Source organism: Micromys minutus (genome assembly GCF_963924665.1).
Source record: "Micromys minutus genome assembly, chromosome: 23".
NCBI classification, from domain to species: domain Eukaryota; kingdom Metazoa; phylum Chordata; class Mammalia; order Rodentia; family Muridae; genus Micromys; species Micromys minutus.
In genome coordinates this window covers 42,110,228-42,127,575 of record NC_137958.1, presented here as the reverse complement: position 1 = coordinate 42,127,575, position 17,348 = coordinate 42,110,228, and the positions used below count along the sequence as shown (strand labels likewise).

General features: G+C 37.6%; 1 protein-coding gene across 1 annotated transcript in view; it reads right to left on the bottom strand.

Annotated features, from left to right (window-relative positions):
• CFTR (CF transmembrane conductance regulator) overlaps positions 1-17,348 on the bottom strand; it is a 152,725-nt gene that overhangs the window by 45,282 nt on the left and 90,095 nt on the right. Inside the window, exons 12-15 of the mRNA XM_080936133.1 lie at positions 13,296-13,390; positions 10,271-10,357; positions 3,846-4,554; positions 2,134-2,262 (exon numbers count right to left, since the gene is read on the bottom strand). Of these exons, the coding sequence (XP_080792259.1) occupies positions 2,134-2,262; positions 3,846-4,554; positions 10,271-10,357; positions 13,296-13,390 (1,020 nt within the window). The remainder of the gene's footprint in view (positions 1-2,133; positions 2,263-3,845; positions 4,555-10,270; positions 10,358-13,295; positions 13,391-17,348) is intronic.

Genomic DNA, 17,348 nt, shown 5'->3' with positions numbered 1-17,348 from the left:
GAAACAGGAAACAGGAGATGTCCCTTAATCCAGTGTTTACATTTTTCCCTTTCTAGTCCATAATACACTGGCAAGAGGGGCCCTGGAAAGAGCAGTACAATAGAAACACTCGTCTATTTACTCAGTGTGAAGAACTCACAGACAACATTGCTTTTCGGGAAAAATACAAAACCTACGTTTTCTAAATAACACATAACTGAGAAATATTAGCTCTCCCACCCCTAGCTTAGGTAGCTGTGACGAAATAGGAAAGACAGTGTGGGCCACTAAGTTTATTTCCTATGACAAAAGGGATACATGCAGAATGAAGTCTGTGGATCTAAGTGGAAATGCGTCCCTTATTAAAGCTTACAATTAGCTACCTCACTTTAATAGAGGAGGATATGCATTTTGGTATTTCTTGTCATTAAGAACTTAAACCGTGCTTTACAAACTAAGCTACCACTGTGGATTGGCACCAGTTCCATGATGGAGTGTACCAGGAAACATTCCAGTAGCCAAAAGAAATCCATACCCTGGCACTGACATGAAAAAAAAAAAAAAAAAAAAACTTCAGTCCAATGCAAGGTCTATATAAATTTTGATTGAAAGAAAGCAACATAATTAAACCTTAGCAAATTTGTTGTTTAGTTGTAAAGTTGTGCATATTTTTGCTTTCTTTTAATCTAGCATTTGAGAGCTACTGAGTTGGCCAATGCCTCTAAGATATTGCCAACAAAAGAAAGGAAGGCAGGAAGGAAGGATGGAAAAAAGAAAACAAAACATGCCATTAGATTGTTTCCTGAAGAGGGCATCCTTGAGTTTTGTCCGCTGTGACCCCACCCCATCCCGTCCCTTCCTTACCCTCCTCCCTTTTAAAAGTAGTCATATGGCCTTTGCATTTTTTTTATAGTTTATTTCTTAACAGATGGCAAAAATGTATTTTTTTCCTCATGTGAATGTTGATAATTTAGATATAAAATGATGTCCTAGAGATTCTTGTGTTTGATCCTTGTTCTCTAGGTCCTGTGCTGTTTCAGAGGCTGTAGAATCCATACGTTCTTGAGCCTCGATGGAGTGGGGGCCTGGGAGCAGGCCTCCGGGGTACAGTCCGCCCCACTTTCACTATTTGCTTTCAGAGTGTGCTTGCCGTATGATCTGCCAGCCTGCTGCTCCTGCAATCTGCCTTCCCAGCCTCCACGAACAAGTCCCCTCACACAGAAAACAAAAACCAACAAACCCTCCTTTCCTTAACTTTTTAGGTGCTTTACCATGGCAACAGGCAAAACAGTAGTGAAGTGATATCATTGCATTCTGGTGTAGCAGGTCAGCACACAATGATTGATTATGTCCTTGTAAGAGATACCCAAGCTTCCAACAATGAAAGTTGCCTGGACAAAGGTGCAGCAGACAAGTAAGGATCGCCACCAAGAGTCACCGTCAATACCTAGACTAACATCTAAAATGCTCTTCAGTACCGTTAAAAGCTAAATGCATGGAGATGTAATAAATGATGTGAGGATCATAAATAATAAACTATATTGTACTTGTTAGATGTGTGGATTTTAGTAGCTCTTGTAACAAAAACAACAAAAAATGTTACTTGAGATGATAGTTATGCTACTGCCTTTGTTATAGTAATTTCTTTACAGTATGTATGAGTCAAAATATGTTAAATATATATTTCCAATAAATTTTATTTTATAACAAATCATAATATATAGCATTTTATTTCTCTGTATTTTCTTATGTCTGAAGGACTAAAATATCAATAGTAATTCTAACTGCGGGTTTTAAAGGCTTTACCTTACTTTTCTGTGTATGCGTGTTTTGCCTGCACACATATCTGTGCACTGTATACATGCTGTGCTCACAGAGGCCAGAAAAGAGCACCAGATTTCTGGGACTTCAGTTACAGATGTTGTAAACCACCATGTGGGTCCTAGTAATTTGACTTGGTCCACTGAAAAAGCAGCCAGTGCCCTTAACCACAGAGTCTCACCAGCTCCTGTTGGTTTTCAGAAGCTATGGACTTTACAGAAACGACCACTGTACACATGCACACATACATGTGCATATGCACATATGGATACATACAGCTTTCTTGTACTTAATTTAAACTCACAATAATAATTTACAACCAAACATTCTTACCTCAACCAGAAAAACCAGCACGCTCCACATGAGCACTGCAAGTAAGCCTTTATGAAGAGTAAAGTATCGGAGGTACGTGTTCCATGTTGTCACCGTGGGGATCTTGATCATATCGTCAAAAAAACACTCCTGAGAAAAGAAGTGGGATTTGACACAATCCTGGTCCATGCTGCCACTGGGCTTTTATTGTGAATTCAGGGAAATAAAGTAACAGTGCCATTTACAGCTATGTATCTTTAAAAATATAAATCATTAAAAATGCCACAGGTGAAGATGGCCGCAGCGAGTAGGACGTCTGCTTCAGCAATATAGTTTTGAAAGGTGACAGACACCATGAGACTTCTCAGACCTTAGCACTTAAATGCTTTACAGCCCACACCTCTTGTCCAGTGAGTGTAGCTCCCAAACTCTTCACGATTGAGACTGAACTTGATTCAGGGATCCATGGACACTTGCTAGCTACTGAGTTTGTGTAATACTTAGGCATTACAGTGTTGCTTAGCTATAATCCAATCCTAAATATATTCCTCTAAAAGCCTTTGTCTTTTGGAAGCTACATTCTAAAAAAAAAAAAAAAAAAAAAAAAAAAAGGAGTCTATATATTCTAAAGGAAAAAGATGGAACTGCCTTCATAAAACCCATGAAGTCATTAAGTGGCCTGTTAACTTGGAATAAGGTTCACTGATTAAAAATTAGATTGTTGAACTAAATTGCCCTTCATTTAAATTCAAGACCTGAAGTGTGTTGCCTAGGAGGTGAAGCAACTGATGACTTAGTAACAAAGTCCGGCAAACAGAGTATTCTCTAAATGCTCACTAGCAGAAATTTATAGACTTCAGTTTGGGAATTTTATTTAGATGGATATTAGATCATATAGATGAATTATCTTTTAGCAAATCAGTTTAAGATTATTGAAATACTGAACTATATGTTTGGAAATGACTTGTCTTTTTATTTTATGACAGAGTGAATTCAGGACCAGAGATACTAAATGAATTGCCATTGCTAAAAAGTTAACTTTGATTTAAAGACTGGCACCATTAAATATGTCATCTACTAGGACTCTGTCTTAAACTTCGTCTAAGGCACATGCGTTGTTTGGTAAACAGGGCCCCCCTGTCTTCTATTACTTTCTATTTTACTGAGCTCATTTTTCTTACCCACACAGTGTTAAGACCTTTTGTCTGACTACTGTCACCAATATATGCTGAGCTTCAAATATCTTCCTTAAAAAGAAACTCTTTAAAACTCACAACACAAATCTGAAAGATTACAAAATACACGCTAACTAGGTGCAGAAAAGAATGTGAATTAGTCCGGTCAGGAAGCCAGGTGTGTGATCATTAGCAAGGCCAAGCCTTAGACACACTTCTTGCTGTCCACACAGATACAGCTATTTGTTTATGTGATGCTTTACTCCACCTTTTCCAAGAAAATCAATTATTAACTTGTAAAAGTGAATCATGAGCCTAGTAAAAAAGCTCAACACTAGGGCCCTGTCTTTGCTTACAACATATTTGTGGAGTGGATGTGATATTTCAATGACAACCGGAAACAGTTTTATGTTTTCAAGTTGCTTACATACATAATGGGCTTTGTGCCCTTAACTTGGAGACCACAATGGGATGCCATGAAATACATAGTATGTGACAAAATTTACTCCAATTATGGGGTTAGGATGAAGTTCATCTTAAGACTTGGAGTGTATATACCTTTAAATCTTCTTCATTAATTTCTTCTGTGATGTTCAGTGTACTATCTTGTGATAATCGCCTTGAATATATATCCACTTCATTTAAGCTTATCTGAGGAGCTAGGGAGATTTTTCGGATAGAAGTTCTGGTCCTCTGGAGGCTGCTGGAGCCTGAGCTGGGTGTGAATGTCATAAGATCCAGAACAGACTGTCGTCTTCTTCCTGGGAATGTGGGGCCAGTGGTGATCATGTTGCTGCGAGGCAGAGCAGCCTCTCCCTGCTCAGAATCTGGAACAAGGGACCGTCTCCTTTCCTGGAGATCATCAGATTCTCCTTCTATGCATAAAGGAGTCTTTTGCAAAAGGGAAATTTTCCTTACAGAGCTGAGTGAATTTAGAATAGAATTCTTCCTTTTTTCTCCAAACTCTCCAGTCTGTCTAAATGACTGTTTGGTCTTGGTCCAGGCAGTAGAGGAATCGTCTACTGAGAACCTGCGTAAGGTCTCAGTTAAGATTGAACTTCTTCTTTCCTCAGTAAAATGGTCAAAAGTGTCATACCCCATGAGTTTTGAACTGAAGTCTGGACGTAGGCTTTGCAGTTCAGAAAATGTCCCATAAAAATAACTGCTACCACCATGCAAAATTAGTATTTTGTCAGCTTTCTTTAAGTGTTCCATTTTAGATGTAACCAAAATCCTAGTTTTGTTGGCCATCAATTTACAGACACAGCTTTGGAAATATAAAAAGATATAAGATGTTATTTTATAAATAGTAATATATACATTCATTTTAGCATCTTATTGCACAAAATCTCTATCATGGCATTTTATTGCTTTATTTAATATGTTTATACAAATAAACATTCCGTGATAACTATTGGTATCTTGTGAATTGAAGTATGAAATAGCATATCTTGCTGTAAAGTGAATACCAGTAGCCATAAAATGAAATTCAATTTTTAATAATCAAGTATCTGATTTTAACCAAATAATTTTCTCTTAGGTCTTAGATTATTTTTCTAGAAAACAGAGAAATTAGATGATCCTTAAAGTTTATATTTCCATATAACTTCTAAGATGTTTGAGATTTTGTTTTTAATTTTTAATGAATTTTCTCATGTATTTTATGTTGACTAATCTGTTTTCTTTAAGACAAAACATTACAACTAAGAACTACTTATCAATTTAACCTTCCTCCAATAACATTTTCCTATAGTTTAAAAGTAAATCTTGAAGTAAAGATTCCAGGGGAAATCTGTTTCTGTTACCTATTAAAATATAAAAAAATAAGTGCCACTATACACTCTTAAATATAAAGAATATAATTTTAGCCCAGTTTATGGCAGTAAGACATTGGCAACAATAGTCAGAGCATCATAAAAATAGTATTTGGGGGGTATTACATTTAATGGATTTTTCTCTTTCTTTTAAGCTACAGAGTCCTTCTGGGAACAGACTTCTAAAATGCAAGTGGATCTGGAAGACCAAATGGTGCTGGTCTAACTAGCAATTGGTTTGTAGATAAACGAAAATAGATCCATATTTGTTACCTTGCACAAAGTTCAAGAACAAGTGGATCAAGAACTTTAATATAAGTCCAGATATGATGAATCTAATAGAAGATAAAGTGAGAAAGAGCCTCAAACTCATTGGCACAGGGGGAAATTTCCTAAACAGAACTCCAATGACTCAGGCTCTAAAGCCAAAAATTGATAAATGGGACCTCATGAAAATGAAAAACATCTGTAAGGCAAAAGACATAGTCAACAGGACAAATTGGCAACCTACAGTTTGGGAGAAAAATCTTCACTAACCCCACATATGATAGAGGGATAATATACAAAATATACACAAAACGGAAGAAACGAACCACCAAGACACCAAACAACCCAACTGAAAAATGGGGTCTAGGACTAAAACAAAAATTCACAACAGCGGAATCTTGAATGGCCGAGAAGCAATTAAAGAAATGTTCAGAGTTCTTTTTGATCAGGGAAATCCAATTCAAAATGACCCTGAGATTCCACCTTACACCAATCAGAATGGCTAAGTTCAAAACCTCAGGTGACAGCACATGTTGGTGAAAGGGAAACACACATTGCTGGTAGGATTGCAAGCTGGTAAAACAACTTTGAAAATCAATTTTGAGGTTCCTCAGAAAACTAGAAATAGATCTACTTGAAGACCCAGCTATACCACTCTTGTGCATATACCCAAAAGATGTCCCACCATGCCACAGGGGCACATGCTCCAGTATATTTAAATGAGCCTTATTTTTGATAGCCAGAAGCTGGAAACAACACAGATGTCCCACAATAGAATAGATAAAGAAAGTGTGGTTCACTTACACAATGGAATACTCTTCAGCTATTAAGAATGAGAATATCATGAGTTTTGCAGAGAAGTGGATGGAACTAGAAAATGTCATGAGTGAAGTAACTCAGATTTAGAACAAGTATGGTATGTACTCACTAATAAGTGAGTATTAGCCAAAAAAGTACAAAATACCTAGGATACAATCCACATAACTCAAGGGTAATAAGCCAAAGGGCCCAGTTGGGAGGAAGAAGAAAGCAGGGGCAGAGGGAGGGAGGAAACTGGGTGAGAGAGGGGAAGGGGAGAAGAAGATAAGGTATGTGGAGAGGGAGGTACCAGGAGTGAAGCCCCAACAACAAGCAGAATGAAAGGAAATATACAACCTCAGGAGGTAGGAGGTGGGGGAAACCTCTAGAATGTACTAAAGACCTGGTAGGTAAAAGAATCTCAAGATTCAAAGGAAGAGAACTTAGATGAAATGTCCAGCAGTGGGGAGAGGGAACTTATAGAAGCCACCTCCAGCAGAAAGACAGGGCATCAAGTAAAGGGATAAGGTAGCTATCCCAGAGTAAAAATGTAGGTTGTCCTGAAGCTGTTGGTATTTTAATGTTAATTACACTTCCTCAAGAAGAGCTGGCTAGTCATGTGACTCCAACTGAACCTTCCCATTTTAATTTTAATTAGTAAAATAAAGGAAAGCCAGTGACTGGACAGAGCAAGGGAAGTGGAGAGGTCAGAGGAGGTGAGAGGAAGGAGGTTAGAGATCCTGGCAACATGGAGCTTCCCAAGGACCAGCGGGACCCAGGTGGGATTTATTGGTGTTAAAAGCTATGAACATTAAGGATTTTACAGGTCTAGTATCTCATATAGAAGGGCAGTTTGTATCTTTGTCTATTTGATGCAATCTTGTGTAGAGTATTTGTGGATTGAGAGTTGAATATATAAACCTGTATGAAAAGCTGTCGGGCTGCAGAGTTATGTTTGTGTGGGATTTTGGGGTACAGAAATACCCCGGGACAGAGGTGGAGAACAGGCTGTAGTTAATTGTCAAGGGAAGGGAGTTGTGTGGACGAGTTGGGCTGTGGTTTCGGCTCAGACTGGGCTCCAGAGTTTCATGTGGCTCTGTATCAGGGTTGGGCCTGAGGAGTGAGACCTCAGGGCTGGTAAAGAGATAAACCAATTTTTTATTTTTTAATATTACTGCAACATAAAAAACTCAGACCCAGATTTTTTTTTCTGTCTAAAAGAACTGCAGGAATTAGATTAATGGGGAAGAGACTGAGGGGAAGGAAGTCCAGCGACTGGCCCAACTTGGGATCCATCTCAAGGAGAGTCTCCAAGGCCTGACACTATTACTGGTTCTATGATATACTCTGAGAGGCTCAACAAGCAGATGACTGGGACAGAAGCAGATAATTATACCCAACCAATGGTGTGTAGTTGGGGACCCCTGTGGTTGAATTAGGAAAAAGCTGGAAGAAGCTGAGGAGACCAGCCGTTTCACCAAACCTGGATCCCTGAGATCTCTCAAGACACTGATCAGACAAGCAGCATACACTAGTTGGTCTGAGGCTCCCAACACATACATATACAGCAGAGAACTGCCTGGTCTGGCCTCAGTGAGAGAAGACAAACCTAACCCTTAAGAAGCCCCAGGAAATGGGAAGGCCAGAAGGGATGTGGGGGTGTGTGGGGGTTGTGGGGACATTTTCTTGGGGACAGGGGAGGAGGAACGGAATGAAGGGCTGTCAGAGGGCAGGAGTGTGATGATGCCTGCACTGTGAAAATAAGAGTAAAGATAATAAATAAAATAAAATAATAACAAAAAGTTGGAACAGAGATTGAAGCAATAGCTCACTAATGACTGGCCCAATTTGATTCCTATCCCATGGGAGAGAACCAACTCAACACTATTAATGATGCTAAGCTTGCAGACAGGACCCTAGCAAATATGTCTCCTAAGAGGCTCCATTCAGCATGTGATGGAAACAGATGTAGAAAACAGCAGCCAAACATCAAGCAGAATTCAGGACGTGTTTTAGAAGAATAGGCACAGGAATTAGGGAGATGGAGGGGTCAAGGATACCACATGAAGACCTACAGAATGTACTAACCTGGCCCATGGGGGCTCACAAAGATTGAGCCACTAGCCAAAGAGCCTGCGGAGGGTAACCCTAGTCGGCTACATGTGTAGCAATTGTGCAGCTTAGTCTTCATGTGGGTCCCCTAACAACTGCAGTGGGGCTGTCACTGAATCTACTGCCTGCCATCGGATCCCCTGCCCCTAGCTGAGATGCTTTGTTGGGCTTCTGCTGTGAATTGTGCCATGGTTGGCAGATACCCAAGGGGCAGGGTGGTATCTGTATCTGAGGAGGTTCATGGGGGTCACATTTGTGAGAGTGAGACTGGGAGGAGAGGAGAAATGTAAAGTGAAAAAATAAATTAATAAGTGAAAAGAGAATTCTTGATGATTAGTAACAATGATCAAAGCCTTAATGATTTAGCTTTAGTAAATAAAAGTCTATGTTCAAGCTCTCTCTGGTTATTAAGCTGAAGTTGAAGAATTAAAAATATTTAGAATTGCCAGGGAACAGAGAGCGTACCTGAAATATCAGCTTGCATCTAAAAAAAAAAAAAAAACCTGTTGTTCTCACAAGCATTATATGCTTCAAGTGGTCAGCATTCTGACCGCAATGGACTCAAGGAGCTTGATGCAGTGGGAATTACAGAACAACTCTAGAGTCTCAGAGAGAGTAAGATTGTAGTAAGCTTTAAGGGCAGCACAAACGTACTAGAGCCTTCTACAGCCTTTTTCATTAGATTAAAATAAGCGAGAGATGATTAAGTGAACTATGAAAATATATTGTCTTGTAAGGACCTCTTCACTGTAGGTTAGAGAAGCTTATGACCAAAATGGGGATTGGGAAGTGTAGGGTGGGGATGGTGTTGTGGGCACTCAGCCCTTCATTCAGAGATCAGAATGACATATTCTTGGGACTGTGACTGGATAAACCATGCTATATACATTGTGCAAGTGCAACACAACCTGAAAATTCCACACCAAATATGCCACATTATTCCACCTCTGAATAAAAGTAGCTACAGGACAGAGACCTTCTGTCGACTTCATGTGTTAATAGTAAAGTCCATTATTAGAACATGTTATTCAACATATTTTAAGACAGATCTAGAATATTTCAACCTTTAGGACAATGTCTTAAAGTAAAACTTTGAATAAACCAATAAATAATTGAATCATTTTAACACACACACACTACATTCTACACTTAAACAAACTCATTTGTTTCCAGAGTACTATAATGTCTATTCTAATAAGCTACTTTGTTGTTTACAAAATTATTTTAAAGTTTGAAATCATTATAACTAATGGTAGCTCTTAGAGACTTTACACTCATTTGGACTCTAATAAAAGCTTCAAGGAAATGTATATATATATATATATATATATATATATATATATATATATATATTTTTTTTTTTTTTTTTTTTCCCCTCTGTGACCAAGGAGGAGCATCCAAAAAGGACTAAGGCAGAGGTACAGTATGGGCATTCATCATTAAACAGTCATTATTTTATTTCTAAAACAACATAAAATAAAAATACTAATACAGACTAGTAAGATTTCAATGCATACTATCAAACCTTTAAAAAATCAAGTACTGACAAAAATATATTTATATAGTTTTATGCAAAAATGCTTTAAAATATGTATATTTATTTCTGTTTTAAAAAATAAAACTGTTTAAAAATACTAATACAGAATGTTAAGTGAAATTTTAAAAGCAAACTACTTAAAATACTGGAAGACATGTCTCAAGATAGCAAAATGTAAATAATCCTTAAATGTCAATTGTTATGACAGGATAGCAATCAAAGAAATTGACTTCACACATGATCATCAGAAAAGGGTTTGGTAGATGCAATCTTCAATCTTGACCATTAAAGAAATGCCAGAACCGAATAAGCTCTGTTTTATATCCTGAGGGCTTGTGCAATAGAAATGGTGGCTATTGGTCTGGAGCTAATATGCTAATATGCAGCCTGTGGTAAAACAGACATTCATTATCTTTTAACATGAGCAGTATCAGTAACTCAGTCATAGAACATACCTTTCAAATATTTGCTCTTCAGTAAAAACATCTAGGTATCCAAAAGGGGAATCTAATAGGTACAAATCAGCATCTTTATATACTGCTCTATAAACAAAGTGGAGAGAAAGTTAGGGCCCCTCGATATTTTTCTTTCATTTCGAACAGCACTTGTGTTATAGAATGACCATCAGATCCTTGCACTGAAAACACACTTGTCACGCACAGAGCATAAGTAGCACTGTTAGTAACTGCTGTACATACGTTTTTCATAAATAGTGTAAATTTTACTGCGTGAAGCATAAGAGATAATCTTTGCAATGGCTCCTTACCATCTGCCCCTGAACTTCATAAGTGTTTTATATATAAGGGAAGGATTAATGAATCAAAATAAGAAGACATGTTGTTTAACTTTGTTTTTAAAGTTCTTTTTGTGTGTTTGAGTGTTTGACTTGCATGTATGTATACCTTGTGTGTTCATTGCCTATGGGGAGAAGATGTCAGGTGTGCTGGATCACACGTTACAGATGATTGCGAAGCAGATTAATACTGTGACTCAAACCTGGACCCTTTGGAAGAGCAGCCAGTGCTCTTCACCAATGACCTCCCTCTCCCCGGCTCTTATTCTACTTTAAGTTAAAACAAAAAACAAGTTGAGTTGACTTACAATAGTAGAAATATAAAGATATATTTTCCAAAGTAACAAAAGGGAAATAATTTCTTTATACGTATTTTTTTTTCAAGTGTGATTACTAATAATGCCACCTCTATTCCAGCTACACAGGGCATGCCTAGAAGGTATTTATTGTTACTTTTGTTTTTAAAATGTACTTAATCATCAGAAAAGCAATGAAATAAAATAGAAATAGCAAAAAATAATCTAGGTAAAGTCATAAAAGCCCTTTATGCTCTGGGTGGGGACATCCTAGTGGAGACTGGGTGAGGTGTCTGCAGGAAGTATAGGACGGGGAGCAGTCGGGGGCAGACAAGGATGGGGATGAATTCTGAACTACACACAAGGATTAAAGGGTATAAATAAATAAATATGTAAACAAAGTGTTTATGCTGTAAATTGTCTTTAAGGAAACGTAAAAGAGCTAATAGAATCCACAAAAATATACTCTCAAGTCTTTACCCACATGTAGCTTTTGCTTATCTTTCTGCAACATAATTCAAATATACTTTGTTTACTCTGAAACTAATAAAGACTTTCAATCCACCATGAGGCAGGAGGAAAATGGAAACTTAGTCCAACACAAAGCTTATTTTCCAAAATGATGAGGATTGAGGATGATTATCAAGGTGGATTTTCGTGATTGAATAATGGTGGCTTTATGAGGAAAGGAATACTAGAAGACATAAACACACACACATATACACATACACACACACATACACATACACACATACACACCACACTACAGACACCACACACACACACACACACACACACACACAAAACAGACACACACACACACACCACATACACATATTCCTTTTTTTTCTTGACATGTGATTTATTTTTTGTGCTGTCTAAAGACTCTGACAACAAGGTACCATCACTGGATATGACTCCTTTACCTTAAACAATAAGTGGAAACAAAAAAAGTGATTATTTGTAAATATATTGATGAACTGTTAGGACAAAAACAGACTAAATACTCTTCTTCACATGTATGACTAGTTTCTCAAGATTAAAATGTGTGTATTCACCATTTAAAAGTAGATGACATATTTATTGCACATGTGAATGACATTAGACAACTATCTTCAGTTGTGCCATACATTGTACTTAGCAAATGACTAAATCTTATACTAGTGAATATAGGCACTATACTGAAGTCAGAAATTATTTTACTTATACCTCAAATGGAATGCTTAAGATATGATCTTTGCCATACAGATGAGGGAACTGACTTCCAATCATTATGAAGCCATCATCTGAAAGTTCTCTGTATCTATTGATCTGACTTCCCGGTGTATTCTCCAGACTGATGCACAGTGTAATGTACCGAGTCAAGATGACCTTGAATAACAGTGACTGTCATTTCCTTGTGGCTTGTGGTAAGTTAATGTCTGACTACCTCAATTATCTTGTGATTTCTTCCATAAAATAAAGAGGCCAATTTCTGCTTCTAGGCTTGTATGAAGCTTGAGATCATAAACACACACAGAGAGACAGACAGACCAGACAGATAGACAAAGGGAGAGAGAGAGGAAGTAGTATCAAGGCATCAGCTGTAGGTACTTAGTGTTTACATTTTCCAAAACTGAAAGTAAGAGAAATGGCGAAGATCCCAAGATACCAATGAGCCTATGCAATTTCTCATTAACAACTTTGCTAATGTAGTAAGAACTTTGTTTCCATAAAACTGGAGAGTATTTGAAATCCCACATCACCAATTGTCTTTAAACAGAAGCTACAATTAAAATAAGATGTTTTCTCTCTGACATCACAAAGGAAGGCATGTATCCAGTAAAGTCTACGTGGGAGTGGTGGTACACACCTCTATCCTAGTATCCAGAAACAAACACAGAAAGATCATAAGTTCTACATAGAGAGACCTTGCCCTGTGTTTCCAAACAAATGAGAAACTTTAATACTGACATCATTTGCCTTCCTATTTTTGTTATATCATATATTATGTTCTTAAAATTAAAAATTGAAAATGTATATTGTCTAAACATAGAAGTATAAACAGAAATCCAAAACAAAGGCATCTGGGGACAGGGAAAAGGGTGGGGGATGGGGGGGAGAAAACTTGTAATTTCCTCTTTTTGTTTTCTTTAGAATTCTATGATTTTCTGTTGATAACAATCCATGCAACATAACAAACAAGTATGGACAAATGAAAATGAGATTATGCAGTTTGAAAAGTGTGTGTTTGGAAAAAGCCACAATCTCTACCAAATTTGTCTATAGTTTTTAAAGAAAATATGTCAACCTTAGAGACAGAACAAGAAGCAGAAGAGAAAAGTGTATATATAATTAAACATTCATATTATTCACAGCAGGCTCTCACTAGACCAGCAGTTAAATGCTTACCTTGCTAAAGAAATCCTAGCACGCTGACCACCACTCAATGTGACTCCACCTTCTCCAAGAACTGTGAGGTCTTGTTCTGGAAACTTGGCGATGTCCTATTATCCAAAGCACAACACCAGACATAAAATTTAGTATATATATAATCTGAAATTGAAAAGGACATTTGTCTTCTGTATATTAGATTCCTGTATCAACCATTCCAATGTTTGAACACTGAATCTTAATTATTTCAAACACACTTCACTCAGCTGGTTAAAATAGCATGGCCAAATTTTTAGATGTAAAACTTTATTCTTCTTAAAAATGTTATTCATGATCATTACAGAAGATTTAAAAAATATAAAAATTAAAATATATGTGTATTTGGGGAATATTTATATTTGGAAACTACCCATAAGCCCATCATATAAACTCAAATCTATTGAAATGTGAAAAGTTCTTTCAATTTAAAATCACTCTTTTAAAAAATGTCAAAACACTGAATAAGCCTGTTAGTAAGAAAAGCTAAAACAAAAGTCTTGACACCCAGCAACCTGTGGGCATCTTCCGAGGCTAACAACACATCAGTTCATTCCCACACCCCTTCGTTCATCTTCACGAACAACTCCACAAACACCCTCACCATTTCTAGTATCTTTCTGTTGCCCATTCATGCTTCCTCCCCTGTCACATATGACATTCCTCCAACCTACACATTAATAAACAATCTTACAAAGGGTTATCAGACAGAACACAATTAATTGGCAAGTTAATTGTTTAGATAGTAGGTGTAAACCACACACTACACAGAAAATGTTAGAGGTCTTCCATGAGGTGCTTCACCAGCGTAGTGAAGGGCGATCGCCTTAGGAACCAACTTCCTTTAATCTTTCTTCCTAGCCCCATCTAGCCTTTTCTACCAACTCCTTAGCTTGCTGTGCTATTCACTTTTAACAAAGAAGCCCTTCAAACTGAGTGATCAAAGACCTGTGACAAAACAGTAACTTCCCACATACTGTCACTGCAGATGGTATCTTCCTTAGGGTTATTTTTGTTTTTTGTTAGTTTGTTTTACTGTGATAACAGAGGAACAAAAGCAACTTAGAGACAATGGTTTATTTCACCTGACAACATATATGCCCATCACTGAGGGACAGGAGCTAGTTCAGGAGCTCAGGGCAGGAATCTGAAGACAGGAATTAGAACACAGGCCATGGAGGGGTGCTGCTTGCTGATCTGCTCCCTGTGGTTTCTTAGCCAGCTTTCTCATAACACACAGGACCCAGGACCACTGGCCTAGAGGTGGCACTAACCATGGGGACCTGGAACCGCCCACGATCCTTAATCAAGAAAACTTCCCACAGACTTGCCCACAGGCCAATCTGGTGAGACCCTTTCTTCTCAACTGAGTTTCCCTCTTCCAAAATTATGCTAGCTTATGTCAGTAAAACTCTAGCTCTGACATAAAAACTAGCTAGCACAGATGGTGATTTTATTTTACAGGGATATATTATACAATTATATCTTTATTTTCTCTATTATTGCTTTATAAAAAAGAAAAGACAAAAAAAAAAAAAAAAAAAAAAAAAAGGATGTGATGGGGTTCACTACTATCACTCTTCCAAAACACTTCCTCCTGCTTTTAAGACGACTATGCAAAATGAACATGAAATTCCCACTAGAACAAAAAGTACTTTTAACCGTCATCTCCGCAGAGTAACGTCTATATGATCTTACAACACTGTGAGAACAGAACACTGTAAGAGGGCAGAGGCACGCTGCTTGCAGGCAGGTCTCTGAAGTCATTTGTTCCCCTCCGTAGTCCAGACTGCATTACAGTAGTGAGGTGTGCAATTCTTCCCGGGCATTTGCTCCCCACTTCCTTCCTACAAAGCCTACTATTGATATCGCTGAATATACCTGTGCTTTTGTGATCTGTAGCTGGAAGTTATATTCTCAAGACTGGGATTACTATATCAAATGCACATATTCTACTTTCAAAAGTTACTGACTTTACAAAGCAACTAAAGAGTTAAATTACAATTTACTACTGAGTTGCAATAGTATGATTGGAATACTTTTTGATAATTTTCTCTTTTAATTTTCATTTTTCGTAATTGCGAAGACTTAAAATATTTGCTAAGTTGTGTTTTCTTCTCTGAAGTGCCTAACGTCTGTATGTAATGGGTTCTGGCAACTTTCTAGGCTGCATATAAAACACTATGCTTTGCTCCTGTTTACATATCACTTACCATGTACAAAAACATCTTTGTGAAATAAATTTATCTACTCCGTACCAGCTAGCTACACGTGTTATTGAGTTCAAACCCCTTGTGACCTTATGAAACAATTTTATGTTTGTCTAATCTATCTTTGGTTCCGAGGCAGCAATAATCATCAAGTGAGTAAGTTTTACTGACACCTGTATCATCTGATCATCTGTCATAGTTCCTTCTTCTGGGTTCTCTTGTTATTCTGATCCATTTTTTTAAAATTTCTATATCAATACTTTCGGGACTTTGGGGTTCTGGATTTTTAATTAAATTATATATTATTTGCCACCTGATAAAATGCAATCCTTCCTCATAAAATAGTTGGCTTTCTTAGTTTTTCATATAATAACAATGTATCAGAAGAGGAGCTGACACAGCCTCAGTGCTGACTTGAGCACATTTAATGCACTAGTTCTTCATCACAAACATTTCAAATGTAAGAAGTACAAATACCAGGCCAAGGCCAAAATTCCAACCAAAATAATTGGTCCATAAATTAAGTGCTTCTAAGATTTTATATTAAGTTTAGCTTAACATAATCTCAGTAGAATTTATTTGCAACTTTTATAAAACTTTTCTTGGTATCTTTTTCGAATCTTTATTCATTGAATATTTTAGGTATGTACATTTCAGATGTTATCCCCTTTCTCCCCTCTCCCATGGCCCCTCCCCCCTCACCTGGCTTCGATGAAAATGTTCCCACTCCCACCCACCTACTCCCACTTATCACTTTGGCATTCCCTTACACTTGGGAAACAATTCTTCACAAGACCAAAAGCTTATTCTCCTATTGATGACAGATAATGCCATTCTCTGCTACATATGCAGCTGGAGTCATGGTACCTTCAGTGTATACTCATTGGTTGGTGTTTTAGTCCCTGGAAAATCGGTAGGGGTTATTTGATATTGTTGTTCTTCCTATGGGGTTGCAAACTCCTTTGGCTCATTCAGTCCTTTCTCTAGCTACACCATTGGGGTCACCATGCTCAGTCTGATGGTGAGCTACAAGCATCCTAAGCTGTATCAGTATGTTTCTGGCAGAGCCTCTCAGGAGACATCCATATCAGGCACCTGTGAGCAAACACTTCTTGGCACCTGCAATAGTGCCTGGGTTTGGTAGCTGCATATGGGATGGATGCCCAGGTGAGAAAGTTTCTGGATGATCCTTTCTTTAATCCTTGCTCCACTCTTTGTCCCTGTAGCTCCTCCTGTAATTATAATTGTTCTCCCTTCTAAGAAGGACTGAAGCATCTACATTTGAGTTTTTCTTCTTTTTGAGCTTCATGTGGTCTGTGAATTGTTTCCTGGATATTCTGAGCTTTTGGGCTAGTATCTGTTTATCAGTGAGCACACACCCTGTGTGTCCTTCTGTGACTGGGTTACCTCACTCAGGATGTTATTTTCTAGTTCCATCCATTTGCCTAAGTATTTCATTAAGTCATTATTTTAATAGCTAAGTAATACACCTTAATGTAAATGTATCATATTTTCTGTATCCATTTCTCTGTTGAAGGACATCTGGGTTCTTTCTAGCTTCCGGCTATTATAAATAAGGCTGCTATAAACATAGTAGAGCATGTGTTCTTGTTAAATGTTGGAGCATCTTTTGGGTAATAAATGGAAAGCTCTGATACAAGGAGGGAAACTACACCCTAAGAAAAACAAGAAAGTAATCTTCTTGCAACAAACCCCAAAGAATACAGCCACAAACATAACTCTACCTGTGACAACAGACATAACAGGAAACAACAATCACTACTTCTTAATATCTCTTAACATCAATGGACTCAATTCCCCAATT